The sequence below is a fragment of the Psilocybe cubensis genome, chromosome 5 (genome assembly GCF_017499595.1).
Source record: "Psilocybe cubensis strain MGC-MH-2018 chromosome 5, whole genome shotgun sequence".
In the NCBI taxonomy this organism is placed as follows: domain Eukaryota; kingdom Fungi; phylum Basidiomycota; class Agaricomycetes; order Agaricales; family Agrocybaceae; genus Psilocybe; species Psilocybe cubensis.
In genome coordinates this window covers 1,673,397-1,701,115 of record NC_063003.1, presented here as the reverse complement: position 1 = coordinate 1,701,115, position 27,719 = coordinate 1,673,397, and the positions used below count along the sequence as shown (strand labels likewise).

The 27,719-nt window shown below is 44.0% G+C and overlaps 7 protein-coding genes across 7 annotated transcripts; 5 read left to right on the top strand and 2 right to left on the bottom strand.

The window, feature by feature from the left end:
* Positions 1 to 281: 281 nt before the first annotated feature.
* JR316_0006023 (uncharacterized protein) lies at positions 282 to 4,259 on the top strand (the record flags this gene model as incomplete). The annotated part of the gene is made up of 10 exons (XM_047891772.1): positions 282 to 333; positions 389 to 815; positions 865 to 1,531; positions 1,578 to 1,625; positions 1,680 to 1,872; positions 2,515 to 2,938; positions 2,988 to 3,612; positions 3,726 to 3,960; positions 4,019 to 4,053; positions 4,110 to 4,259. The coding sequence occupies 10 exons, from the start codon at positions 282 to 284 to the stop codon at positions 4,257 to 4,259; spliced, it is 2,856 nt and encodes a 951-aa protein (XP_047749121.1).
* A 1,016-nt stretch (positions 4,260 to 5,275) lies between these two features.
* JR316_0006022 (uncharacterized protein) lies at positions 5,276 to 6,838 on the top strand (the record flags this gene model as incomplete). Its single annotated transcript, XM_047891771.1, has 6 exons — positions 5,276 to 5,541; positions 5,590 to 6,196; positions 6,246 to 6,293; positions 6,349 to 6,541; positions 6,578 to 6,639; positions 6,695 to 6,838. 6 exons carry the CDS (start codon positions 5,276 to 5,278, stop codon positions 6,836 to 6,838), a joined length of 1,320 nt encoding a protein of 439 aa, XP_047749120.1.
* A 474-nt stretch (positions 6,839 to 7,312) lies between these two features.
* JR316_0006021 (uncharacterized protein) lies at positions 7,313 to 9,392 on the bottom strand (the record flags this gene model as incomplete). The annotated part of the gene is made up of 10 exons (XM_047891770.1): positions 7,313 to 7,826; positions 7,880 to 8,214; positions 8,283 to 8,329; positions 8,381 to 8,452; positions 8,526 to 8,616; positions 8,677 to 8,796; positions 8,847 to 8,948; positions 9,009 to 9,143; positions 9,198 to 9,250; positions 9,338 to 9,392. 10 exons carry the CDS (start codon positions 9,390 to 9,392, stop codon positions 7,313 to 7,315), a joined length of 1,524 nt encoding a protein of 507 aa, XP_047749119.1.
* Positions 9,393 to 12,065: 2,673 nt separating this feature from the next.
* Positions 12,066 to 13,615, top strand: JR316_0006020 (uncharacterized protein; the record flags this gene model as incomplete). Its single annotated transcript, XM_047891769.1, has 4 exons — positions 12,066 to 13,013; positions 13,065 to 13,112; positions 13,168 to 13,360; positions 13,419 to 13,615. 4 exons carry the CDS (start codon positions 12,066 to 12,068, stop codon positions 13,613 to 13,615), a joined length of 1,386 nt encoding a protein of 461 aa, XP_047749118.1.
* Positions 13,616 to 15,724: 2,109 nt separating this feature from the next.
* On the top strand, positions 15,725 to 17,313 carry JR316_0006019 (uncharacterized protein; the record flags this gene model as incomplete). Its single annotated transcript, XM_047891768.1, has 5 exons — positions 15,725 to 15,996; positions 16,045 to 16,231; positions 16,351 to 16,683; positions 16,735 to 16,782; positions 17,137 to 17,313. The coding sequence occupies 5 exons, from the start codon at positions 15,725 to 15,727 to the stop codon at positions 17,311 to 17,313; spliced, it is 1,017 nt and encodes a 338-aa protein (XP_047749117.1).
* A 2,799-nt stretch (positions 17,314 to 20,112) lies between these two features.
* Positions 20,113 to 24,527, bottom strand: JR316_0006018 (E3 ubiquitin-protein ligase ORTHRUS 2; the record flags this gene model as incomplete). Its single annotated transcript, XM_047891767.1, has 14 exons — positions 20,113 to 21,266; positions 21,324 to 21,660; positions 21,720 to 21,773; positions 21,824 to 21,857; positions 21,912 to 21,988; positions 22,045 to 22,124; positions 22,176 to 22,192; positions 22,249 to 22,290; positions 22,341 to 22,503; positions 22,981 to 23,080; positions 23,131 to 23,174; positions 23,233 to 23,425; positions 23,580 to 24,207; positions 24,256 to 24,527. The coding sequence occupies 14 exons, from the start codon at positions 24,525 to 24,527 to the stop codon at positions 20,113 to 20,115; spliced, it is 3,195 nt and encodes a 1,064-aa protein (XP_047749116.1).
* Positions 24,528 to 25,622: 1,095 nt separating this feature from the next.
* On the top strand, positions 25,623 to 27,688 carry JR316_0006017 (uncharacterized protein; the record flags this gene model as incomplete). Its single annotated transcript, XM_047891766.1, has 9 exons — positions 25,623 to 25,677; positions 25,765 to 25,817; positions 25,872 to 26,150; positions 26,201 to 26,314; positions 26,375 to 26,465; positions 26,539 to 26,610; positions 26,675 to 26,706; positions 26,776 to 27,110; positions 27,166 to 27,688. 9 exons carry the CDS (start codon positions 25,623 to 25,625, stop codon positions 27,686 to 27,688), a joined length of 1,554 nt encoding a protein of 517 aa, XP_047749115.1.
* Between the last annotated feature and the right edge of the window lie 31 nt (positions 27,689 to 27,719).

Sequence of the window (27,719 nt, the reverse complement as noted above, 5' to 3'; positions counted from 1 at the left end):
CAATCCGCAGTTGCCTAGCATAGCCTCTCTGCACCGTACAAAGACAAACGAGCCCCGCGGGCCGCCAGCCTGAGCGAAGCGCGTCCAGTCATCAAGTATTTGCCATCAATAATGATCGTCTCACGGCCCTCACGTCCAATCCGTATGGCACTTAGACCGTTCCACATTCAACTTGAGTTTTAATTCGAGTTGATAACTTCTCTCTCGCTGACCTTCGTCTCTGTTCTAAGCTTGTATTCCATACGTGCGAGAACTTGTCGGTCGCCAAGTGCCACTCAAACATGAGAAGGCTCAGCGTCCCGGAACTTAGAGCCAATGCTGCAAAACAACATGGTGAATTTTACCAATAAAATGTACAAAGGCAGGGTTGAAATTGACTGTTTTTCAGAGGACAATGGCCCCGCGTCACCGGCTTTCAGTAAAATACAGCATGTTGCTGGCTTTCCGAATTTGATCGAACCTCGCGAACATAACCCACCAGACATATATTGCCGTGCTCTTTCTATGTTAGGCAACGGATTTCCAACGTGGATTGGCTACACACCACAACTACCAGAGCCATATTCCAAGCGATCCGTGGAGGTGGGAGATGTCGGATATTTAAACGAGTGGGGCAATTTCGTATTTGTATTCAATCTTTTTCTCCCAAGCAACGATCCTTTGAACCAGATGTTTACCGAGGGGTTTCCAGAGGGATACTTCCCATTGGAACCTCCCACCGACAACGAGATCTTGAGAATACCTGATTATTTTTTGCCTGGATCTGTTATTGTAAGTAATGGTGTCGATGTCACTCGGGTTTCTGAATCTCCTCCGTACGTCTAGAATCGTATATATCTCACTCAGACTGATATTTGCGGACAGTCACCTCAAGTTCAAGTCTTCGGAGCCAGAAGCGGTCGCTCTTTCTCTGCCGGGTGGTGCTAGCAGAGAAGAGTTCAAAGGCATATCTCGCTTTCAGGAATACATAAATACACACGCTGAACGTTGGATACAATACTTCAACAACGGGAAAGTGCCGTATCGGATTCCTAACGGTGGCATCTATATCATCACAGGATGCGATAAAGCGCCATCGTTCTCAGCAGCCATCTTTCCTCGCAAAGGCTTTCTAGGGAGTAGGTGCACATCTTTTGAATTCTCGAATAATCACATGCATTGCGGACCTCAAGAGAGACTCCACGTCTATCAGAGGGACGGGCCTAAAGGTCAAGAATATTGTTTGTTTATCCGCGGAATAAAGCTAGCACTTTCCGACCCTGAATGGAACTGGCAAGTCAACGACATACCCCCTGAGGATACGCCCATTTCCTCATTGCCCTCAAAACCCCCAACTTCAGACAATATAACCCCTCCAAAGACAGACAAAAAAGAATCTATTCACCAGGGATCTGATGTCAGTAACAACGAACTAAGCCGCAGTACCAACAGGGACGGCAGCAACCACAGTACTGACAATGATCCTGACGACAGCAGCACTGATAGCGATGATAATGAGAGCAATAAAGAACGGCAGGTTCGGGTTCGTAATGTGAGTTGTAATCAAACTTCCTGAGGCTGCTTCTGACAACGTGTAGTATCCATTTCATCCATCAGATCTTATTCTGCAAGTCATGTTTTCAAAGGTATATCTTATTGGCGTTTATACAGTTGGCCTGAACTAAACTTTTCACCTACAGCATCCAGATGCTAGGCTAGCTCTGGTTGATGATTACATATGGTCGCGTTTTGCAAACATTGGTCAGGATACTGGAATTCGAGAGCTCTCCAGGGCACCATTGATTTCCAGGTGTATGCAAAGTAGCTTCATCTCTGATTGGGGCTCTCTGATGGAAGCAATTTTCAAGTCGCATATCATTGTCGAGACTGACGGTATGTTGCTACCTCTTTTTTCAGCGTTGAGGTTGAAAGTTAATGATACCTTCACTAGATATTTTGAATCTCATCCCAAAAACAAAAAAAAAACGGACCTTGGTGCGTACAATAACATTCTGTGCGCAGGATATTCCTTCATATTTTCTCTAGGTTCCATGGTTTCGCAATTTACGCAAGAGACATTCAGCCGTAGAACATACTAGTATTTGGGCTACGGAGCTGATTGAAGACTTGATTCGCCAAGGTGAAAACATCAAAGGATGGGACGAGAAATTTGTTATTAATTACTGGTGAATGGACTAGCACAAATTATTTAGTTACTTTTGCATCTAAGAGAAATAGCGGAAATGCCACCGGCGTTACAGTACGGAGTCAGAAATAATCTCACGGCCGTCACGCCCGTAATGTTCATTACATCGGCACCTACACGTTCATTTTGCGCTTTCCACTCTCAGTTCGATGCACGCTTCTTTGGCATAGGTCTGAATTTCCATTCAATATCTGTATGCACGCTCGTTTGACAAGTGCTCGACAATGAGAACCAGCATACGCGACCTTACAGCGAATACTGCAAACGGCTCTAGTGAAGTTCTTCACTGAAAGTGTATAGAGGCACAAACTGAAATTACTATTTCTCAGAAGACATTGGCGTGCCGCCGACTTCCAGTAAAATTCAACATGTGGCTGGCTTTCCGAACTTGATCGAACCTCGTCAGCATACTGCTTCAAACATATATTGCCGTACACTTTTGATGTCAGGTAACGGGTTTCCATTGTGGATTGCCACCAGAATCGAATTACCACAGCCCTATTCCAAGAGAACTGTCGAGGTCGGCGACGTTGGATATATAAATGATAGCGGCACCTTCATATTTGTATTCAATCTTTTTCACCCGAGCAAGGATCCCTTGAACCAGCTGTTTCAAATGGCGCTGCCAGAGGGATATGTGCCACTGGATCCTCCTACAGACAACGAGATTCTGAGAATACCTGAATATTTCCCCCCTGGATCTGTTATTGCAACTAATGGTGTGGATGTCACTCGGGTTTCCGACTCGCCTCTGTATGTCTGAAATTGTACAAATCTTAATCAATGCTGATACTTGCAACAGTCACCTCAAATTCAGGTCTTCGGAGCAAGAGGCGGTTGTTCTTGTTCTGCAGAATGGTGCTAGCAGGGAAGATTTAAAAGACATATCTCGCTTACAAGGATACTTAATGACACATGCTGAATCTTGGGTACGACATTTGAACAACGGAAGACAATTGTATTCCGTTCCCAACGGTGGCCTTTATGTTATCACAGGATGCGACAAAGCGCCAACTTACTCAACGGCTATTTTCCCCTACAAGCACTTCTTAGGGAGTAGACATACATCTTTCGAATTCTCCGATAATTACATGCAACCTGCCAGTAAGCTTGGTATCGTCTCTTATGAAGGGCGTAGCTACGGGGCAGATATTCAAGAACATTGTTTATTTATTCGCGGAATACGGATTGCACTTTCTGACCTTGAATGGAATGTGCAAATCGACGAAATACACTCCGACGATACCCCCGTTTCGCAATTGCCCTCAACTCCCCCTATATCAGACCTGGTGATTCCCGCCAAGATAGATGACGAGGAGCCTCTTCAACTTGAGGCTGGGATCAATAACAAGGAAATGAACCACAGTATCGACAGTGACAGTGTGAATAGCGACATTGCTCAAAACAACAATGTCGAAGTCCGTAATGTGAGTGGCAACGAAACACCGTTCGGAGCCTTTTTCTGACAACACCTTTAGTATCCGTTTCATCCATCGGATCTTATTCTTCAATATATGTTTTTCAGGGTACATTTTCATAGGTTTTCCAGAACGGACCCCAACTGAACCTTTTGAGTCAACAGCGACCAGATGCTAAACTGGCTTTCGTTGATGATTACACGTGGTCCAGATTTGCAAAGACTGATGAGAAGGTTGGACATGGTAAACTCTCCAAGGCACCGTTAATTTCTAGGTGTATGCAGAGTGGCTTTATTTCTGATTGGGGCACTCTGCTGGAGGCCATGTTTAAATCCTGTCTCATTGTCGAGACTGACGGTGTGTTGCTATCTTAATTTTGTTTTTCTGCTTTGAAACAATATTAATGAGGGTTTAGGGATTTTGAATCTTCAAAGCAACAACCTCCTCTTGGTGTGCAAATTGAGATCTATTGTCAAAGCTTTTACTTATTTTGTTTCTGTCTCTAGAATTCCTGGTTTGACAAATTACGAAAGCGACTTCGCTCAAGACGTTCACCACCAGAACCTGTTTGGGATACGGATATCATTTTGGATCTGGTTCGTCAAGGTGAAAGCATCAGAGGCCCCGGCGAGAAATTTCAAATCAACTACTCGTGAACCGGCTCGGCACACTCGGAGGTGGGAGACACTCGTCGTGCGGCGTGAATACACAAGTAAGTTGCAATAAACTATGGTTTAAGTTCTCCCCAAATCGCGGCACCATGGCTCACAGTGATACCCACCCCGCCACCACTATGCTACGTAAATCCTCTATCATAGATATACTGTAAAGGTGGTCACTCTTACTACCATAATAAATAGCTTTAAGCAGATGGACTGCGACTCTGAAAGAGATGTATCGCTCAAGTCAATACTTTAGAAAAGTCACATTATAAGCCGGACCGTTGTCACTGACCGCAATTGTTCAATTAGCGTGAGAGGGATCCAGACAAGCCATGTCCATCCTTTGCCTCTATCCATCATCATGACTTCATCGGTCCCAGAACTACCACACCTGGTAGAGAGGAAGAAAACAGTAAAAGGGTGTGTTGCCTGCGCATCGTTGTCTTTCTTCAATTATTTAGCGAACGGTGCCAATGTTCTGTCATAGTATACAAACAATCCAGTTTGCAGTGGTAGATATGGGCACATCCCTCAATTTCCCATCGGAATGTGTTTGCCAAATAGCGAGGCAGTATTGCCATCAAAGTAATGATCGTCTCACGGCCCTCACGTCCAATCCGTATGGCACTTAAACCGTTCATGTTCAACTTTTAGTTTTTCCAATTGGTAACTTCTCTCTCGCTGACGTCTCTGCTCTAAGCCTATATTCCATACGTGTGAAAACTTGTTGGTTGACAAGTGCCACTCAAATATGAGAAAACTCCGCGTCCCGAAACTTAGAGCCAATGCTGAAAAGCGACATGGTGAATTTTACCAATAAAATGTACAGGATTGAAATTGACTGTTTTTCAGAGGACAATGGCGCACCTTTGACTTTCAATAAAATACAGCGTGTTGCTGGCTTTCCGAATTTAATTGAACCTCGCAGACATACCGCTTCAGACATATACTGCCGTACACTTTCGATGTCAGGCAACGGATTTCCATTGTGGATTGGCTCTAGAATACTTATGCCACAGCCATATTCCAAACGCACTGTTGAGGTGGGTGATGTTGGATATCTAAACGACAGCGGCAACTTTGTATTTTCATTTAATCTTTTTCTTCCGGGTAACGATCCCTTGAACCAATTATTCCGAAAGGGGCTTCCTGAGGGCTACATCCCACTGGATCCTCCCACCAACAACGAGATTCTGAAAATATCTGATTATTTTGCGCCTGGATCTGTTATTGCAAGCAATGGTGTCGATGTCACTCGGGTTTCTGAGTCTCCCCTGTACGTCTGGAGTTAAACATATCTACCCAACGCTGATACTTGCTACAGTCACCTCAAGTTCAGGTCTTCAGAGCCAGAAGCGGTCGCTCTTGTTCTGCCGGATGGTGCCAGCAGAGAAGACTTCAAAGGACTATCTCGCTTACAGGAATACCTAAAGACGCACGCTGAAAGTTGGATACAATATTTGAGCAATGGAACGTTATATTCTGTTCCCAATGGTGGTCTCTATGTTATCACAGGATGTGACAAGGCGCCAACTTGCTCAACGGCTGTATTCCCCTACAAACACTTCTTGGGGAGCAGGCATACGTCTTTTGAATTCGCAAAAGGTTATATGCAACCTGCCAGTAGGCTCGGTATTGACTCTTATGAAGGGAGAGACCACGGGCGTGATGTTCAAGAGCATTGTTTATTCGTTCGCGGGATACGGATAGCACTTTCTGACCCCGAATGGAATATACAAATTGACGAAGGACTCTCCGAGGACACCCCCATTTCGCCATTACCATTGACTCCCCCTATCTCAGACCAGGTACTCCCCGCAAAAATAGATGTCGAAGAGCCCCTCCAGCTTGAGACCCGCATCAATAATACCTGCAGCACGGACACTATTGATAGCGACATTTCTCAAGAAAATGAAGTTCAAGTCTGTAAAGTGAGAGGTAACCAAACAATCTTCTGGGACTGTTTCTGACAATGTTTAGTATCCATTCCATCCATCAGACCTTATTCTCCAGATTATGCTTTCCACGGTGCATTTCATGAGTGTTTCTAGAGCCGGCCTGAACTGACCTTTTGCGTCAACAGCATCCAGATACCAAGCTAGCTCTCGTTGACGATTACACATGGTCGCAGTTTGCAAAGATTTCTCAGAAGGTTGGACTTCATGAACCCGCCAGGGCTCCATTGGTTTCTAGATGCAAGCAAAATAGCTTTATCTCTGATTGGGGCATCTTGTTGGATGCCATATTTAAATCGCATGTCGTTGTCGAGACTGACGGTGTGTTGCTATCTCTTTTTTTTCTGCTTTACGAAGATGTTGATAAGCGTTTAGGGATTTTGAATCTTATCCCAAAGCAAAGCAAAAACTTTAGCATGGTATGCACATTGAGATCTCTTAAGTAAACTATTCAGACTCCAAAATATTCCTTAGACAATCTGGTTTGACAGTCTGCGAAAGCAACTTCGGTCACGTCAGTCATCACCAGAACCGGTTTGGGCTACGGCCCTTGTCGTAGACCTGGTTCGCCAAGGTGAAAGCATAAGAGGCCCGGGACAGAAATTTGTGATCAATTAGATGTGAATGCCTCAGCACATTATAATTATTCATCGTACGTGGATGCCCAAGTATGTTGCAGCAAATTATGACCTATTCTCAACTTCTTCTCCATCTAGTATTGGCCGCATTGCAACTCATTACTGACCCTTCCCACCGTGCAACTCTTGTACTACATACACCATTGATTCATTTCATAAATGTATGGCACAGAATGCCACAGCCTTAAAGTATTTGCATTAATAAATAACTTCAACAAACGGACGATGTCAGAAAGAGTCTGCCGCCGCACCCATGCTGGAGCGCCAGTAAGGAATATTGAAGGGGTCTAGGCTGTGTTCACCCGCATTGCCCATGTTCATGCTCCTAGCTATCAATTTCTTCATCTCAAGCTTCTACCTGTTTTTTGAATCAAAAGGTGTAAGGCGTAATGTGCCAAAATGATAACTTTATTCTAGAAGCGAATCACAAAAGATAATAATACCGTCTTTCTCTTCAGAATAATTTCTTCTTTTTCGTCAGAGTGAGCGCAGAGATCCCAATACAATATTCTTTGTCAGGTCCACCCACACCGTGACCTCCTGATTTGTTATCCCTCACCCAGACTTTCCCAGAACCATCCCCCACCACCGTCCACTCATACTCGTACCATGGTTGGCCTTGAGCATCAGTACCTGTCGGCCTTGGTTCAAAAACCCCTTCAATAAAACCCTTGTCAACTCTCTTATTCCGGTCTCTTCGGTAAAGCACCTGGCCACATTGCCCTGTTGTGTACGTCCTCTCAATAAGAATAAGATGAGCATTCTTGACTTCGTGCGATATCTGGGAGGATATATGATGGTACCAATTGTCGACCTGGGCCTTAAGGTAATCCACCCCTTCTTCCTTTTTGAGGTTAGTAAACAAATCCGAGGCGTAGTTCTTCGAGCAAGGCAACCTATCGGGAAAAATGAGTGCTGCCTCAATTTCGTCACACAGGTCTGGTATAAGCTTGAATTTGAATCTTGACCTTCATTTTGTCAATAATCAGAACATAAAAACTTTGCCAATAATAAAACGTACCTGGATTGAGATCCATACGTATCAAAAGTTCGGTCAAAAGATTGAAATCCCTCAGTGCGGTTCATGAAATCAGGGATATATGATGTGGGGAGCACATTGATGTTCCCAAATGGCTTAAACCCATTCGGAGGATCTCGACCAAAACGCTCGCAATTCTGCTGCCATGTGAGAGAGATGTTAAAGTGGCTGCAGAAAGTTCCATATTCGTCGAAGATTCCTACGTCTCCAGGTTGCAAGGATGTGGCTAGCACATGCATCCAGAGGGGAAAACAATCTTGTGTATCCAATACATTGGATTGCATGTAGGCCAAAGGCCTGCCGGTTAATGGTATATCCTGCGATAGATAGAGGTTTGTGTTAGCGCATGTTCACATTAAATTGTGTGACTACTAAATGGGCATACTTTTTTCTCCATTTTGTTGATGTACTTGGTATCTATAATGTGGGGTGCTGTAAGTTAATGATTATATTTGAAAAAACTTCATAAAATTTAACACAAACAAGATTTGGAGCCTGTCAGAGAGAACGAAAGCGTTGAACGCGAAGGCGTCTTCCCAGACGACGACGACGTGTCTGAAAAAAGGTTTGTTGAAGAGAATTATTCAATATAATCACGTTTACACCGTACTAAAAGTTGGAGACTTACTTATCGGAGCAGTGTCATAGTTCTGTCTCCGAACAGGGCTGAGAATCATGGTATTTGATTCACGTTCTCCTGTTATTGCCCCCGTCGGAGTCTGTGTATTAGATTCCGTAAATTTAGCCAGTAAATGTAGTCAAATATGTTAATCACGCACATGTACAAAGCTGTCATAAATCCCTGGACTGTTGTGCTCGGAATTGGGGGTTGGTACGTCATGATATCCAAGGTTGGTAATTGCAGTCGCATCTGCATTACCAGCAACATTGTTACCGCTCTATGACAACAATTTATGTTTAAGCATAATCGTGATAATTGCCAAATTACCTGGTTTCCGTAGTCGTGACTTAAAACGGTTAACGACTGACCAATGTCAGGATGTGGGTACCCTGCTCCAGGTCTCCAGTTTGTTGAAATTTGACTATCCTCCTGAACGTCAACGATGCTGTCAGATAAGAACACATTCCTCAAATGAACCCAAGCACATACAGGGATAGAGTAAGACCGTACAACCTCGGTAACCCTGGTGCTATAGTACGTAGGAGGACGCTCCCTCTCCGAGTAGTAAATAGTTTCAGATATGGTATCATCAACTCCGAGGGTATCGAATGAATCCCCAAGTGACTAGTACATTCTCCATCAATGAATTTAGACGAGCAAGGTTTTAAGAGTACTTACCTCAACCGTTACTTGAGATGCCTCCGAGTCAGTGTGCTCTCCAGTGCGATCCACTGATGCGATGGGATGATAAAGCATGGTATAATCAGTTACAATCAGAGCACCAAAAAGCATAGAAATGCTAGTTATGTTACACATACCACGAGGGAGGGGGCGAAATGCTCTCTGTCCTGAGGGCTCTGTCTGAGATGACATCTTAAGGAATTGAGGTTGAGTTTCAGTTACACAGGTCTGAAGACTTATGAAGGGAGAAGCAGCAGGTGTTATAGAATGCGGAAAACACGAGGATTAATCAGTCAGCGTTATCTTCGTTATCATGATCTTACTTTTCAAGATGTATGCATTCAATTTCTGACTCCGCAAGTGGGGAAAAACATCGCTAAGTAGGCTTTGGCAAATTTCCGGGTGGGTATTTTGCATGTATTTTGCCAAAAGGTGGGTATGACCATGTATATGTGCAACAGCTATGTTCGGAGCAGCATATCTTGTCAATATTTTATATGGCATACTAGACTCGGTATGGATTGGAGATTATCGATTAGGGATGATTAGGATGTAACGATTAGTGAGTCTCCAAGCACGCGGGAGCAACGCGGGAGTCAACGTTTTTTTTAAAGTCGCGTCTCCCACGCTCTCTAGGTCAGGTGAGGGCACCGTATCTGCCGTCCGCATCTGGTGGATACTCAATTTCGAGGACAATCTATAATTCACGGTGACGCCGGTTGAAACCGGCAATGCCCACGACTGTTTGGCAGAGTATAGCTTTTAAGAGAGGTAAAGTATATGTTATTGAAGGGAAGGATTAGCGAAAGAAGAAAAAAATAAGATCAACGTCTTTATGGGTCAATTCTATGTCAATGATGGTGCATGTAATTGAGCAATTTGTAGGTACGTCATTGAATATTGTTCTAAGGCATGTAATTAAGCAATCCGTATACAAAAAAAAACATCGTCGAGGATTAGGTACTGCGAAATTATAAGGATGAATACAACAAAAAATGCAGACATGCACCTTTTTACGCTTCACAAACAGTCAACCAACTAGCACAAAAGACTGCGTCGACATCCAATTCCTCCGACAAGGCGACAAATTGCATGGCAAATGTAAGATATAGGTTAGGAGTGGAAAAAGTCACCGTTTGATATCGGTCAATATCAGGGAAACCTGGAAGCAAAGCACAAAAATGTTGAGACAGATAATGATAAGAAACAACCGGATTAAAAGAGACGGAGACGGGCGTTGCAGAAATTTTGACATATGACAAAGGCATGAGGCGAGGAAGAAGAGCAATAGGAAGCGATACAACAAAGAACAAGTATAGAAAGGTAAGCAAAACAGCAAACAACAGGTATACGGGGCGCATCAGACGTTTTCTCAAGGTAAAAAGGAGGCCATAAGCAACGACACCCTACAGAAAAAAGAGGATCAGTCCGAACTCGGGAAGATGCGCCTTCGGCTGCATGACCCCGGCTTGGCCGAAATTACCTATAATTTTCTCCAAATAATCAATTCATATGATTGTTAGGTTAGGGTTCTGTGTTTACATAATTATTTGTCCATGTTAACTCAGACACTTTTTACACGTTTAATTATGACAGTGTAGTAGTCTCGGCCTCGCATCCTCTTTCGGATCGGTTACCCAATATGGGTAACCCATCGTAAGAGTCTGGGTCACAACCAACGGTCGCAACATACCATTGGGTTCGTGGTTTTCTCGCATTTCCTTGGCATATCTGCTGGCCAAAAACATTATTGCCCCTACCACTATTTTATACACATGTACAGGATCCATACTACTTTACTCTTTACTTAGAATCATAATAAATATAACTGTAAGTATTGTGAGCAATGTTGGATCAACCATTTTCACTTTCGAGACGGAAAGCATTTTTTATGAGAATGCCTGTGTGCATAATATAGGCCATTAGGAGAAACAATAGCAATGCCATTACATGGTTGACCATTCCTTGAATTTCTAAGGCAAAGATCACCTTTGATTTGACAGTACAGTTGTTGAAAAAGTGCCAAGGAAATGCGAGAAAACCACGAACCCAATGGTATGTTGCGACCGTTGGTTGTGACCCAGACTCTTACGATGGGTTACCCATATTGGGTAACCGATCCGAAAGAGGATGGGAGGCCGAGACTAACAGTGTAGGACACTGGCCAAGCCAGTGATTTGACCGTGAAATGTCTGAGCTTATGTAATTTGAAATCGGCCCGGTTGCAGAGACACGGCCCAACTTGAATGCGCCAAAAATTTGGCGATTGAAAAATTAAACCACGAAACCCACTCGTGGGAATCATATGGGAAAGAGCATGAAAGGCAATGAACGATCTTACTTGTGGTCACATATTAGAACCTGCATTGTTCGCCGTACTTTCCCTGGACTTTCCGCCAGATAGTCCGCGAAATTAATTCTCGTAAACGAGATATTCTGGTCTCACCAAGGTCTCACGACCCTCATGTCCATTTGATGCAGGCGTGGCACTCCCACAGGTTCACATTTTACACTTTCCCCGGTGACTGCTGTCTGGCAAACTTCTTTTCGTCTCATTTCTAAGCCTGCCTTCCATACGTGTCAAACCTTTTGGGTTGACAAGTGCTCGACAATGAGAACCAGCATACGCAACCTTACAGCGAATACTGCAAACCGCTCTAGTGAAGTTCTTCAAAAGTGTATAGAGGCACAAACTGAATTTACTATTTCTCAGAAGACATTGGCGTGCCGCAGGCTTCCAGTAAAATTCAACATGTGGCTGGCTTTCCGAACTTGATCGAACCTCGCGAACATACCGCTTCAAACATATATTGCCGTGGACTTTCGATGTTAGGCAATGGATTTCCACCGTGGATTGCCCAAAGAATGCAATTACCACATCCCTATTCCAAGCGAATTGTAGAGATCGGCGACGTTGGATTTATAAATGATAGCGGCACCTTCATATTTGTCTTCAATCTTTTTCTCCCGCGCAACGATCCATTGAACCAGTTGTTTCCAAATAAGCTGCCAGAGGGCTATTTCCCACTAGATCCTCCCACCGACAACGAGATTCTGAAAATACCTGATTATTTTGCGCCTGGATCTGTTATTGCAAGTAATGGTGTCGATGTCACTCGGGTTTCCGAGTCTCCCCTGTACGTCTGGAATTGTATATCTCTACTCAACGCTGATAATTGCGACAGTCACCTCAAGTTCAAGTCTTCAGAGCCAGAAGCGGTCGCCGTTGTCCTGCCTGATGGTGCCAGCAGAGAAGACTTCAAAGGAATGTCTCGCTTACAGGAACACCTAAATACACACGCTGAACGTTGGATGCAATATTTGAACAACGGAAGACATTCGTATTCCGTTCCCAACGGTGGCCTTTATGTTGTCACAGGATACGATAAAGCACCATCGCACTCAACGGCTCTATTCCCCCACAAACGTTTTCTGGGAAGCAGGCATGTATCTTTCGAATTCTCAAATGATTACATGCAGTGTGCCAGTAAGTCTGGCATCGTATCTTATGAGGGGAGAAGCTACGGGGGGGTTGATCTTCAAGAACGTTGTTTATTTATTCGCGGGATACGGATTGCACTTTCCGACCTTGAGTGGAACGTGCAAATCGACGAAATAGATTCCGACAATACCCCCGTTTCGCAGTTGCCCTCAACTCCCCCTATCTCAGACCTGGTGCTTCCCGCCAAGATAGATGACGAAGAGCCTCTTCAACTTGAGGCTGAGATCAATAACAAGGAGATAAACCACGGTATCGACAGTGACAGTGTGAATAGCGACATTACTCAAAACAACAATGTCGAAGTCCGTAATGTGAGTGGCAACGAAACACCTTTCCGAGCCTTTTTCTGACAACACCTTTAGTATCCATTTCATCCATCGGATCTTATTCTTCAATATATGTTTTCCAGGGTACATTTTCATAGGTTTTCCAGAACGGACCCCAACTGAACCTTTGAGTCAACAGCGACCAGATGCTAAACTGGCTTTTGTTGATGATTACACATGGTCCAGATTTGCAAAGACTGATGAGAAGGTTGGACATGGTAAACTCTCCAAGGCACCGTTAATTTCTAGGTGTATGCAGAGTGGCTTTATTTCTGATTGGGGCACTCTGCTGGAGGCCATGTTTAAATCCTGTCTCATTGTCGAGACTGACGGTGTGTTGCTATCTCCTTTTTATTTTTCTGCTTTGAAACGATGTTGATGAGGGTTTAGGGATTTTGACTCTTAACCCTAAACAAAGCAACAACTTTTTCTTGGTGTGCAAATCGAGATCTATTGTAAAAATTATTATTAATTTGTTTTCAGAATTCCTGGTTCGACAATTTACGAAATCGACTTCACTCAAGGCATTCATCAGCAGAACCTGTTTGGGCTACGGATACCATTTTGGATCTGGTTCGTCAAGGTGAAAGCATCAGAGGCCACGGCGAAAAATTTCAAATCAACTATACATGATCCGCCTTGTCGGAGGTGGGAGGTACTTGTCGCGCGTGAATACGCAAGTAAGTGGCAATAAACTATGGTTTAAATTCTCCCCAAATTGCGGCATCATAGCTCACACTGACCCTACCACCCGCCACCTCTGTATATACTAGGTAAATACTCAATCTTAGATATACTGCCAAAGTTGCTACTTTTATTACCATAATCGATAGTTTGAACAAACGGTCCGCAACTCTGAAAGAGATGTATCGCTCAAGTTAATACTTAGAAAAGTTGCAAGCCAGACCGTTGCTGTTGACCACAATTGTTCAATTAGCGTGCGAGGGATCCAAACAAGCCATGCCCATTCTTTGCCTCTATCCATCATCATTACTTCATCGGTTCCAGAAGTACCACACCTGGTAGAGTGGAAGAAAAAAATAAAAGGGTGTGTTGCCTTCCACTCGCTGTCCTTTTTTAATCATTTAGCGAAGGACGCAAATGATCTGTAATGGCATACTGATGATCCAGTTTGCAGTGGTAGATATCGGCACATCCCTGAATTTCCCGTCGGAATGTGTTTTCTAAATCGTGAGGCGATGTACAACTGAGGCTTTCACGTTACACTCCAAGCTGGAATTCAAGGTCGCGAAGCTGCAGGAGCGTGCTCTGTTGTACTGTATGAGTCATTTCAAGCTGATGTCTTCTGCGAGAGGCTTGAAAAAGGTTTCTGATGCGCCATATCATTTAGATATGGAGGTTACAAGGATGGTGTAGATCTTGGCTACGAGTTCTGAATGCTTATGCCGCCGGAGCCGTCTTGACCCTTGGCGACCAGCAGCTCCCCACGTTGTTGGTCCGTGTCACCCCAAATCCTCCCTCAACCCTCGACAAACCAGCAATATGGAGAGGTCCAAGTCCCCACTACCATCTCCTCTGAAAACCAGCAGCGCAAAGGCTGCTTGTTTTGTGTCACCTCCGCCCCCAGAGCAGATGGAGGCGCTGTTCATGTCACAAAGAAAAAAAAAGGACCTTGGTGCGTACAATAAGATTCAGTGTGCACGATATTTCTCAGATATTCCGTCATATTTTCTCTAGATTCCATAGTTTTGCAATTTGCGAAAGAGACATTTAGCCATAGAACCTACTAGTATTTGGGCTACGGACCTGATTGAAGTTTGCCAAGGTGAAAACATCAAAGATGGGACGAGAAATTTGTTATCAATTACTGGTAAATGGACTAGCACAAATTATTTAGTTACTTTCACTACTAAGAGAAATAGTGGAAATCCTAGCGCAACATTGACGAGGATATCCTTATTACCAAAGATCCTGAGGGAAACATGTCCTGTACCTTCACCTGACTTTGACCACCGATATTCATACCATGGTTTTCGATTGTAACTTGGCGTTGGGGGGAAGCGTTGGAACGGACATACAATGCTTGAACGCAGCGGTGGTGGTGGAAGGTAAGTGGCAAATGGGTGTGAATGGCACACGGCAAGTTGTGACTTGACACCTGAGTACATAGTTCCAAACTCTACGTCATCGTATTGATGCCATTGCAACGACAGGCTTACTCCCTGGTGAGGAAGCTTGAGGGCATATACTGTCGTCCATGAGTCTGAGATGACATGCACTCACTGATCTGGCATTACAGTACGGAGTCAGAAATAATCTCACGGCCCTCATGCCGGTAATGTTCATTACATTGGCACTTTTGCGCTTTCCACTCTCAGTTCGAAATCTCTGAATTCTTTTGTTTTGCACGCTTCTTTGGCACAGGTCTGAATTTCCATTCAATATCTGTATGCACGCTCGTTTGACAAGTGCTCGACAATGAGAACCAGCATACGCAACCTTACAGCGAATACTGCAAACGGCTCTAGTGAAGTTCTTCACTGAAAGTGTATAGAGGCACAAACTGAAATTACTATTTCTCAGAAGACATTGGCGTGCCGCCGACTTCCAGTAAAATTCAATATGTGGCTGGCTTTCCAAATTTGATCGAACCTCGCGAACATACCGCTTCAAACATATATTGCCGTGCACTTTCAATGTTAGGCAATGGATTTCCACCGTGGATTGCCAAAAGAATGCAATTACCAGATCCCTATTCCAGGCGCATTGCAGAGATCGGCGACGTTGGATATATAAATGATAGCGGCACCTTCATATTTGTCTTCAATCTTTTTCTCCCGAGCAACGATCCATTGAACCAGTTGTTTCCAAATAAGCTGCCAGAGGACTACTTCCCACTAGATCCTCCCACCGACAACGAGATTCTGAAAATACCTGATTATTTTGCGCCTGGATCCGTTATTGCAAGTAATGGTGTCAATGTCACTCGGGTTTCCGAGTCTCCCCTGTACGTCTGGAGTTGTATATCTCTACTCAACGCTGATAATTGCGACAGTCACCTCAAGTTCAAGTCTTCAGAGGCAGAAGCGGTCGCCGTTGTCCTGCCTGATGGTGCCAGCAGAGAAGACTTCAAAGGAATATCTCGCTTACAGGAACACCTAAATACACACGCTGAACGTTGGATGCAATATTTGAACAACGGAAGACATTCGTATTCCGTTCCCAACGGTGGCCTTTATGTTGTCACGGGATTTGATAAAGCGCCATCGCATTCAACGGCTCTATTCCCCCACAAACGCTTTCTAGGAAGCAGGCACATATCTTTCGAATTCTCAAATAATTACATCATATATACATGCAGTGTGCCAGTAAGTCTGGCATCGTATCTTATGAGGGGACAAGCTACGGGGGGGTTGATCTTCAAGAACGTTGTTTATTTATTCGCGGGATACGGATTGCACTTTCCGACCTTGAGTGGAACGTGCAAATCGACGAAATAGATTCCGACAATACCCCCGTTTCGCAGTTGCCCTCAACTCCCCCTATCTCAGACCTGGTGCTTCCCGCCAAGATAGATGACGAAGAGCCTCTTCAACTTGAGGCTGAGATCAATAACAAGGAGATAAACCACGGTATCGACAGTGACAGTGTGAATAGCGACATTACTCAAAACAACAATGTCGAAGTCCGTAATGTGAGTGGCAACGAAACACCTTTCCGAGCCTTTTTCTGACAACACCTTTAGTATCCATTTCATCCATCGGATCTTATTCTTCAATATATGTTTTCCAGGGTACGTTTTCATAGGTTTTCCAGAACGGACCCCAACTGAACCTTTAAGTCAACAGCAACCACATCAGGAAAACAGTCGAGGAATAGAACAAATAGAATTAGCGAAAATATTTGATTATATTAAATATATTGATTTTATTTGATTATTTGGCGAAATAGGGCTAAGCCCTCTGATCGGATTGCAAATCGACTTTTAGAAATATTCGCCATGCCCCAAAATATATCTGCTTGTAGAAATCAGACCTCAAATATTTCTAACATGCACTTATAGAAGGATTAGAATTTTAGATATAGAAATTGCTTGTATTGAATAGAATTTTACTCATTGAAACTTTCACACACATAGTAGTAATAGAAAATGTGTAATTTGGCTAATAAGTACTCGGAAACATTGTATACTAATGGTATTGGAGTCTATATTATTGCAAGTAAAGGAAGAGCAATGCAATTAGAAACAAAGGAAGTTGGTTGGGAGAATACGAAAACGTACCAACGGGGTCAGCAATCCGAGGTGCAACCAACGCCGTTCTAGCTATGGTAAGCGGACGACGAGATGCACGCCAGCTCACTCACCTATCTAGTTGCAGCGCATCTTGACCGAAGCCTACACATGACTCCCCAGCCCTTGTTGGACAGACGTGATTTTTTGTTATTACAGGTGCTAGCTCTCTCTGGTAAGTGGACAATAAAAAAACATGCCAGCTCACTCACATATTCATTTGCAGCGCACCTTGACCAACGTCAAGATGCAACGCCAGCATAAATCATGCCCTCCATTTAGCTAGCGCAGGACGTAAGCCAAAGACACGAGTGAGCTCCCTGTGGTAAGTGAAAAACAAGACACACAATATATCACTCACCTATCCATTCACAGTGCACCTCGACGGACGCCACGACGTGACTCCCGTCTCTCTGCTAGACGACACCGACGTGAGTATATAGCCAGCGCAGGAAAAACCCATTGATAGCAAGAAGTACTTACTTGGTGCTTACTGGACCAGCGGGCAGTTGTACCCTCACGAGTCATGTCACGGAGTTGATAGAGATCTTCATCAACAAAACGGCAGCGCGGTGCCAATAGTACAATGATTTGGTGAGCGATCCTAGACGCCTGAGAACATATTATTACAGGTGCTACAATGAGTAGCACAACGACGCACCTTTGTTTGCGACCTACTGCCATGTTGATGATGATTGAATCGGCGTACTCTGAGGACGCGATGGAGTCTTTATCGCATAGCGGACTTTGGGGGCTTGTGGAGAGTTGGTGGTAAGGTGCGGACTTGAGTTGAGAACGTGAAAACGCGGAATTGCTCGTAAGTCGGAGTTTCAACATCTGATCAAAAAATTAATTCGGATCACTTGAATAAATATTTCGGCCGCGCCAAGTCCGCGCGGAGATGGATCCGACAAGTGCTCCATTTCGTGTCGTGACCACATTGTCGGCATGATTTGGGTCCTAAAAGTACATAAATTTATACCACCTTTATGGTGTGGTGGTTATATCTGACAGTCCTACTGGCATTGTTTGTAAGGTCGTGCGTTCGATTCCGCACGAGCGTCGTTTTTCTGGGCTTGATAGAAATATAACTGACCTTTGGAAAACATAGAAAAAAAATCGTCGAATAAAATATAATACAAAAATTTCGTGTATTTGGTAAGAATAGGAAAAAAATCTTAGGTAGAAAATGGCACATTATCTACCCTATTACTTATATATATTATATGTATTCTACTCGTCGCCTGTTTTCCTGATGCAGATGCTAAGCTCGCATTCGTTGATGATTACACGTGGTCAAGATTTGCGCAGATTGACGAGAAGGTTGGACATGGTAAACTGTCCAAGGCACCGATAATTTCCAGGTGTATGCAGAGTGGCTTTATTTCTGATTGGAGCACTCTGTTGGAGGCCATGCTTAAATCCTGTCTCGTTATCGAGACTGACGGTGTGTTACTATCTCAATTTGTTTTTATGCTTTGAAACAATGTTAACAAGGGTTTAGGGATTTTGAATCTTCAAAGCAACAACCTCCTCTTGGTGTGAAAATTGAGATCTATTGTAAAAAAAAATTATTATTAATTCTGTTTCTAGAATTCCTGGTTTGACAAATTACGAAAGCGACTTCGCTCAAGACATTCACCAGCAGAACCTGTTTGGGCTACGGACCTCATTTTAGAACTGGTTCGTCAAGGTGAGAGCATTAGAGGCCCGGGCGAAAAATTTCAAATCAACTATACATGATCCGCCTTGTCGGAGATGTCACTTTTTTTCAAGCCACTTATCTATTCACGACGAAAGTGGATGCGCGATGAATGATGCACGATGCACGATGCACGACGTGTGGGTGATAAATGACAATGACGACGCCACCGATGATTTATTTCACTTATTTATTATATAAAGTATTTTTTTGTGCTCGGATCTGCTTTGGGGCTTTTTTTTGCTTTCCCTATCTGTTGTAACTTTTCTTTCTCTCTCTCTCTTTCGCTCCTCTTCTTCCTCCCGCTTTTTTTTTTCAGGGAGTTGTTATGACTGCTTTCCTCTGTAGTACTCGCTTGTGTTTGTAATGTGTCGAAAAAAAACAATGAAAATCAGGAATTGGACTATGTACTTACAGTATCTTTTACTTTAATTGATAATATTTGGCACGGAAAAAAACATGTTTGGGCATGTACGTTCGTTTACAGATTGGAGTTTATACATAGACAACAGAGAAAATACACTGGTTTGTGCTAGGTTTCGGGTGATGTGCATAGACAGTGGGGTAAAAAGACAAGTGATAGCAGGATATAGCAGGGTAAAAAAACACAACATTGCGATGAGGGATGAGGGATAGAATCTGTGAAAGTATGTAAAAAAAGATCAAATTCGAAAACATTGGGACAGCGAAGACGGCCAGAGCGTCTAGTTATATGGAAATAGTCGGATGTCGCTCTAGATGGAAGGAAATAATTGTACAAAGATTGGTTGTACATTTGAGAGACGATAGGAACGTTCCGAGAGGTTTTGAATATAGGTGGATGAAATCAGGGGTATATGGATGGTTGGTTAATGTACAATGTTACATTAACATTTACATTCGCAATAACATGCGAGTTCGAGTTTCTTTCCGAGGGTATTTAGTTCCTCAGTGTTGGTTTATCGATTGAAACTGGTCGTGTTGGGTACAGGTTATCCCGAGAATCTAATATGTCGCTGGTTGTAGGGTGAGATTGTGCTGATAGAAGTTGTATAGTGCCCGTTTATGTTTCTTTTGCGTGCCGATTTTGAAATACGTTACGGAGGTATCTTTCGATCCTGTCGCCATTGAACATTGTTGGCGCAAGCATCCTATGTGGCATTGTTCGCCTGGTCGTTCGACTTCGGGTCGACGAGGACTTCGGCCTCATCGTCTACGACGTAGGGTGGAGTCTTGAATGAAGCAGTACTGCCTACGAGACTTTGCGCAGCATCATCTGCGGCGTATGGTGGAGAGTCAGCGGAATATAAAGTGTTGCCAAAGTCTGATGCAGTGTATGCTACTGGGGATGCAAGATCTGCAGCTAGCTCATTCACGAGGTCACCGCCATCCATGTTCGACGACGAGTTGTCGGCCTCATATTTTGAGGATTCGACAGCGCTGCTTGGCTTATGGTTTATGGAAATTGGAGGCGCTGGACCAGGGTCGCTCTCGCCCTCGTCTGAGGAATCTGAAGAGCCTTCGTCTTCGTCTTCTTTAACTATTCTTTTGCGCCGACTTAGCGGACCTGCTGAGCGGACCGCGTACTGGAAAAGAGGAATTTTCCTATAAAAATCGCGGTCGTCGTCGTCGCTATCTTCTTCCTCGTCATCGCCATCGTCCTCCTCCACACCCTTGTCGGCCTCTTCTTCCTTCTTAACCTTGATAATAGCACCATCGGCTTCTTTCTCGCGTCTGGCTGATCCTTCATCCTCTGACCCGGAATGGTATTTCACATCGGCATAGCGGGCAGCTTCATCGTCTTTCTCCTCCTCTTCCTCTCTTTCGCTACCATAGAATCGCCCCTCCTTATCAATCATAGTTGTTTCATCCTCGGTTTCGAATGTCGCTTCTTGACTCTCATATGTGAATTCAACATTGTTTTCATCATCTTCCTGCTTGGCTTCGAATTCATCATACTCGGATGGACAATCGCCGGAAGAAATTTGGACGGGGGAAGAGGAGATCGGAAATAACCCTTGCGACAACAATTCATTTTCGTCAGGATAGGCGAGATCGACTTCAAGAAGGTCGATGTCATCATCGTCTTCGAGATTTCCTTCGAGCTCTTTTGAGACCAGATAGTTTGTGTAGACGTCTTCGACTTTGACCCTGGTTTCAGGCTCCGAGACAACGTGGTTTATGCCAGCGTCACGTTCATCTGACATATACATGTCTTCATCGTCTATCTCATCATTGTCCGTTCCGGCGCCGAGAGAAAAGAGATCAGCGGATTTCCCCTTTCCTCCGTATGAAGATGCTGGGCCTTGCACAAGTTGATGTTAATGTAGATATACACGACATTGGGGAAGGTATGTCCTACCTTCAGAGAAATCCTTTCTAAACTCCGGTGACATTTGCAGCGACCCGCGACCTGAACCAGGCGATTCTTGATAATCCTGTCTGGCATATACGCCTGGTGAGGCTCCGAGGACTTTTTTAGACGATCCTTCAATGAATAGAGGTTCATATTTTGTTGATGACTTCAATTTCTTCGACGTTCGATTTGCGTCCGCCTCCTCAGAGCTTCTTCTTCGTTTTTTGGCCGGTAGAGAAGGGGTTGATGGACGTGAAGCGGTTGATGGGGATATATGTCGAAGAGTTCGAGGTTCCTGTCGTGGACCCGTGGGCTCTGGGAGTGGAGGTTGATTTGGGCACCGCTTCCATAAAGAACGCACTTAGGCGGGAGTAAGAAATCATGCGCACATGAAACTCGTACCTCGAACCGGAACAGACAAACAAGATGTCCACTTCTCCCAGGTTTTCTGCCATACTAAGAACGGATAAGAATTGCGAACTTCCCCATGAAGCACATTGTCTGACCTCGGTAACGTTATAGAGCCCATCATAGCGGTATCTGGAGGTATTGGTGAGTCATTGGTATTAAAGGACGGAAAGATAAATGGTATACCCTTCTGCAGGAGCCCATCGGGACAGAAGTCTAGAGCCCCGAATAACGCGAATTGGTTTGCGCAATTTACATGACGTCTTATGGTATAAAAATGTGAGTAAGTTTAGAGTATCATGTCAGTTCGAAAGCTTACTTTTAAAGCAAGGTTTCCGTGTTTCCATTCTTGATCTTTTTTCTGTGATCTGTCTTTATTTTGCATCGGCAACTGGCCGCCTGGTATTCAACGTTAGTGTGTCATCAACGCACCATTCAGCAGAAGCGCACCATGTCCTGTATATGTACTACGAGACGATAATCAGAAGTTTGACCATGAACGCGGAGATATATAAGCACTCACAACTCGTAGCCAAGATCTACATCGTCCTCGTAACCTCCGGATCTGAATGATATGGCGCATCAGCAACCTTTTTCAAGACTCTCGCAGAAGACATCAGCTTGAAATGACTCATACAGTACAACAGAGCAAGCTCCTGCAGCTTCGCGACCTTGAATTCCAGCTTGGAGTGTAACGTGAAAGCCGCAGTTGTACATCGCCTCGCGATTTGGAAAACGCGTTCCGACGGGAAATTCAGGGATGTGCCCATATCTACCACTGCAAACTGGATCGTCAGTATACTATGACAGAACATTTGCACCCTTCGCTAAATAATTGAAGGAAGACAGCGAGGCGAAGCCAACACACCCTTTTACTGTTTTCTTCCTCTCTACCAGGTGTGGTAGTTCTGGAACCGCTGAAGTCATGATGATGGATAGAGGCAAAGGATGGGCATGGCTTGTCTGGCTGGATCCCTCAGGATCTCACGCTAATTGAACAATCGGGGTCAGTAACAACGGTCCGGCATGTGACTTTTCTAATTAACCCCTTTCTTTGAAACTATTTACATATTACGATACTACAGGTAAAGAGTTAAGGCTCCGGCGACCTTTACAGTTCGTCTAAGGTTGAGCATTGGCATAGTGTAACAGCTCGTTGCGACTTGCGTGTCGGACGCGTATCTCCCAGCTCCGACTGAGCCGTGAACTACCTATGTAATTCGAAATTTCTCGCCGGGGCCTCTGATGCTTTCACCTTGACGAACCAGTTCTAAAATGAGGTCCGTAGCCCAAACAGGTTCTGCTGATAAGTGCCTTGAGCCAAGTCGCTTTCGTAAATTGTCAAACAAGAAATTCTGGAGACAAAATTAATGATAACTTTTACAATAAGTGTCGATTTGCACACCAAGATAAAGTTGTTGCTTTGTTTAGGGTTAATAATCAAAATCCCTGAACCCTCATCAACATCATTTCAAAGTAGAAAAACAAAGTTGAGATAGCAACACACCGTCAGTCTCGACAATGAGACAGGATTTAAACATGGCCTCTAGCAGAGTGCCCCAATCAGAAATAAAGCCACTCTGCATACACCTAGAAATTAACGGTGCCTTGGAGGGTTTACCAAGCGCAACCTTCGCATCAATCTTTGCAAATCTTGACCATGTGTAATCATCAACGAAAGCCAGCTTAGCATCTGGTTGCTGTTGACTTAAAGGTTCAGTTGGGGTCCGTTCTGGAAAACCTATGAAAATGTACCCTGGAAAACATATATTGAAGAATAAGATCCGATGGATGAAACGGATACTAAAGGTGTTGTCAGAAAAAGGCTCGGAAAGGTGTTTTGTTGCCACTCACATTACGGACTTCGACGTTGTTGTTTTGAACAATGTCGCTATTCACACTGTCACTGTCGATACTGTGGTTTATTTCCTTGTTATTGATCCCAGCCTCAAGTTGAAGAGGCTCTTCGTCATCTGTCTTGGCGGGAAGCACCAGGTCTGAGATAGGGGGAGTCGAGGGCAATTGCGAAACGGGGGTATTGTCGGAATGTATTCCGTCGATTTGCACATTCCACTCAAGGTCGGAAAGCGCTATCCGTATCCCGCGAATAAATAAACAATGGTTCTGAAGATTAACCCCCTCGTAGCTTCTCCCCTCATAAGATACGATCCCAGACTTACTGGCACACTGCATGTAATTATTTGAGAATTCAAAAGATATGTGCCTGCTTCCTAGAAAGCGTTTATGGGGGAATAGAGCCGTTGAGTGCGATGGCGCTTTATCAAATCCTGTGACAACATAAAGGCCACCGTTGGGAACGGAATACGAGTGTCTTCCGTTGTTCAAATATTGTATCCAACGTTCAGCATGTGTCTTTAGGTATTCCTGTAAGCGAGATATTCCTTTGAAGTCTTCTCTGCTGGCACCATCAGGCAGTACAACGGCGACCGCTTCTGGCTCTGAAGACCTGAACTTGAGGTGACTGTCACAGGTATCAGCGTTGAGTAGATATATACAACTCCAGACTTACAGAGGAGACTCGGAAACCCGAGTGACATCGACACCATTACTTACAATAACAGATCCAGGCGCAAAATAATCAGGTATTTTCAGAATCTCATCGTCGGTGGGAGGATCCAATGGGAAGTATCCCTCTGGCAGCTTCTTTGGAAACAACTGGTTCAAAGGATCGTTGCTCGGGAGAAAAAGGTTGAATGTATAAATGAAGATGCCGCTATTATTTATATATCCAACGTCGCCGACCTCCACTGTTCGCCTGGAATAGGGATCTGGTAATAGCATTCTTTTGGCAATCCACGGTGAAAATCCATTGCCTAACATCGAAAGTGCACGGCAATATATGTTTAAAGCGGTATGTTCGCGAGGTTCGATCAAATTTGGAAAACCAGCCACATGTTGTATTTTACTGAAAGTCGGTGGCACGCCATTGTCTTCTGAAAAATAGTAAATTCAGTTGTGCCTCTATACATTATTGAAGAACTTCACTAGGTTTGTTTGCAGCATTCGGTGTAAGGTTGCGTATGATGGTTCTCATTGTCGAGCACTTGTCAACCCCAAAAGGTTTGACACGTATGGAAGGCAGGCTTGGAAATGAGGCGAAAAAGAAGTTTGCCAGACAGCAGTGATCAGGGAAAGTGTAAAATGTGAACCTGTGGGAGTGACACGCCTGCATCAAATAGACATGAGGGTCGTGAGACCTTAATGAGACCAGAATATCTCGTTTACGAGAATTAATTTCGCGGACTTATCTGTCGGAAAGTCCAGGGAAAGTCCGGCGACCAATGCAGGTTGGGAAGATGTTACTAGTAAAGTAGGGTCATTCATAAGGAGTCTTGACGCTAATAAGGGTGCCTTTCATGCTCTTTCCCAGATGATAGATTGTCCTCGAAATTAAGTATCCACCGGATGCGGACGGCAGATACGGTGCGTTCACGTGACCTCGAGAGCGTGGGAGACGCGACTTATAAAAAAACGTTAACTCCCGCGTTGCTCCCGCGCGCTTGAAGATTCACTAATCCTTACATCCTAATCATCCCTAATCGATAATCTCCAATACATACCGAGTCTAGTATACCATGTCAAATATTGACAAGATATGCTGCTCCGAACATACCTGTTGCACACATATATGGTGATACCCACCTTTTGGCAAATTACAAGCAAAATACCACCTGGAAATTTGCCAAAGCCTACTTAGCGATGTTTTTCCCCACTTGCGGAGTCAGAAATTGAATGCGTACATCTTGAAAAGTCAGATCATGATAGCGAAGATAACGCTGACTGATTAATCCTCGTGTTTTCCGCATTCCTGCTGCTTCTCCCTTCTTCATAAGTCTTCAGACCAGCGTAAATGAAACTCAATCTCCATTCCTTAAGATGTCATCTCAGACAGATACCTCAGGCCAGAGAGTATTTCGCCCCCTCCCTCGTGGTATGTGTAACATAACTAGCGTTTCTATGCCTTTTGCTGCTCTGATTGTAACTGATTATACGATGATTTATCATTCCATCGCATCAGTGGATCGCACTCGAGAGCACACTGCCTCGGAGGCATCTCAAGTAACGGTTGAGGTAAGTAATCTAAAAGCCTTGCTCGTCTAAATTCATTGATGGAGAATTTACTAGTCACTTGGGGATTCATTCGATACCCTTGGAATTGATGATACCATATCTGAAACTACTTACTACTCGGAGAGGGAGCGCCCCCCCACATACTATAGTACCTGGGCTACCGATGTTCCTGTATGTGCTTGGGTTCATTTGGGGAATGTGTTCTTATCTGACAGCATTGTTGACGTTCAGGAGGATAGTCAATTTTCAACAAGCAGGAGACCTGGAGCAGGGTACCCACATCCTGACATTGGTCAGTCGTTAACCGTTTTAAGTAATGACCACGGAAACCAGGTAATTTGGCAATTATCATGATTATGTTTAAACACAAATTGTTGTCGTAGAGCGGTAACACAGTTACTGGCAGTGCAGATGCGACTGCGATTACCAGCCTTGGATACGTACCAACTGCTAATTCCGAGCACGACCAACCAGGGATTTATACCAGCTTTGTACATGTGCGTTGCTAGCGTATTTGACTGCATGTACTGGCTAAATTCACAAAATCTAATACACAGACCCCGACACAGGCAATACCAAGGGAACGCGAATCCAATACTATGATTCTAAGCCCTGTTCGGAGACAGAACTATGACACTGCTCCGATAAGTATGTCTCCAATTTTTAGTACGGTGTAAACATGATTATATTGAATATTTCTCTTCAACAAACCGTTTTTCAGACACATCATTGTCGTTGGGGCAGACTCCTTCTCGTTCAACACTATCATTTTCTCTAACAGGCTCCAAATCTTGTTTGTGTTAAATTCTATGAACTTACTAAATACAACTGCCGACTCACAACACTCCACACTGTAGATACTAAGTACATCAGCAAAATGAACAATATGGTATGCCCGTTTAGTAGTGAGACATCTTCAATTTTAATATGTACTAACACAAACCTCTATCTATCACAGAATATTCCATTAACCGGCAAGCCTTTGGCGTACATGCAATCCAATATATTGGATCAACAAGATCACTTTCCCCTCTGGATGCAGGCGCTAGCAACAAACTTGCAACCTGGAGACGTAGGAATCTTCAAGGAAGAAGGAGCTTTCCAGAGCTTCTTCAATATATCTCTCACATGGCAGCAGAATTGTGAACGTTTTGGTAAAGCACCTCCAAGTGGGTTTAAGCCATTTGGGAACATCACAGTGCACTCTTCATTATGCGGCCTTGGTTTCATGAACCGCACTGAAGGATTTGAATCTTTTGACCGAACTTTCGAAACGTATGGATCTCACTCCAGGTACTTGTTATTATTGGCAAATTTTTCTACGCTCTGATTATTGATAAAAATAAAGGGCAAGATTCGAATTCCAGCTTATCCCAAGCCAGTGTGACGAAGTTGAAGCAGCACTCATTTTCCCCGATCCTTTGGATCATTGCAAAGAAAACTATGCCTCGGATTTGTTCAATGAACTCCGACAGGAAACAGGGGTTGATTATCTTAAGGCTCAGATTGACAACTGGTATGAACATATATCCTCCAAGATATCGAAGGACGTCAAGAGTACCCATCTCATTCTTATTGAGAGGACATACACTGCAATAGGACCATGTGGCCAGGTGCTTTACCGAAGGCCCCGGAATAAGAAGGCTATCCAGCGTAGTAATCCTATCCAAGCAGTTTTTGAACCAAGGCTTCGAACCGATGCTCAAGGCCAACAATGGTACGAGTATGAGTGGTCGGTGGTGGGGAATGGTTCTGGGAAAGTATGGCTCAGGGACAGGAGATCTGGGGGTCAGGGTATGGGTGGACCTGAAGAAAAATACTGTATTGGAATCTCTGCACTCACTCTGACGAAAAAGAAGAAATTATTTTGAAGAGAAAGACAGTATTATTATCTTTTGTGAT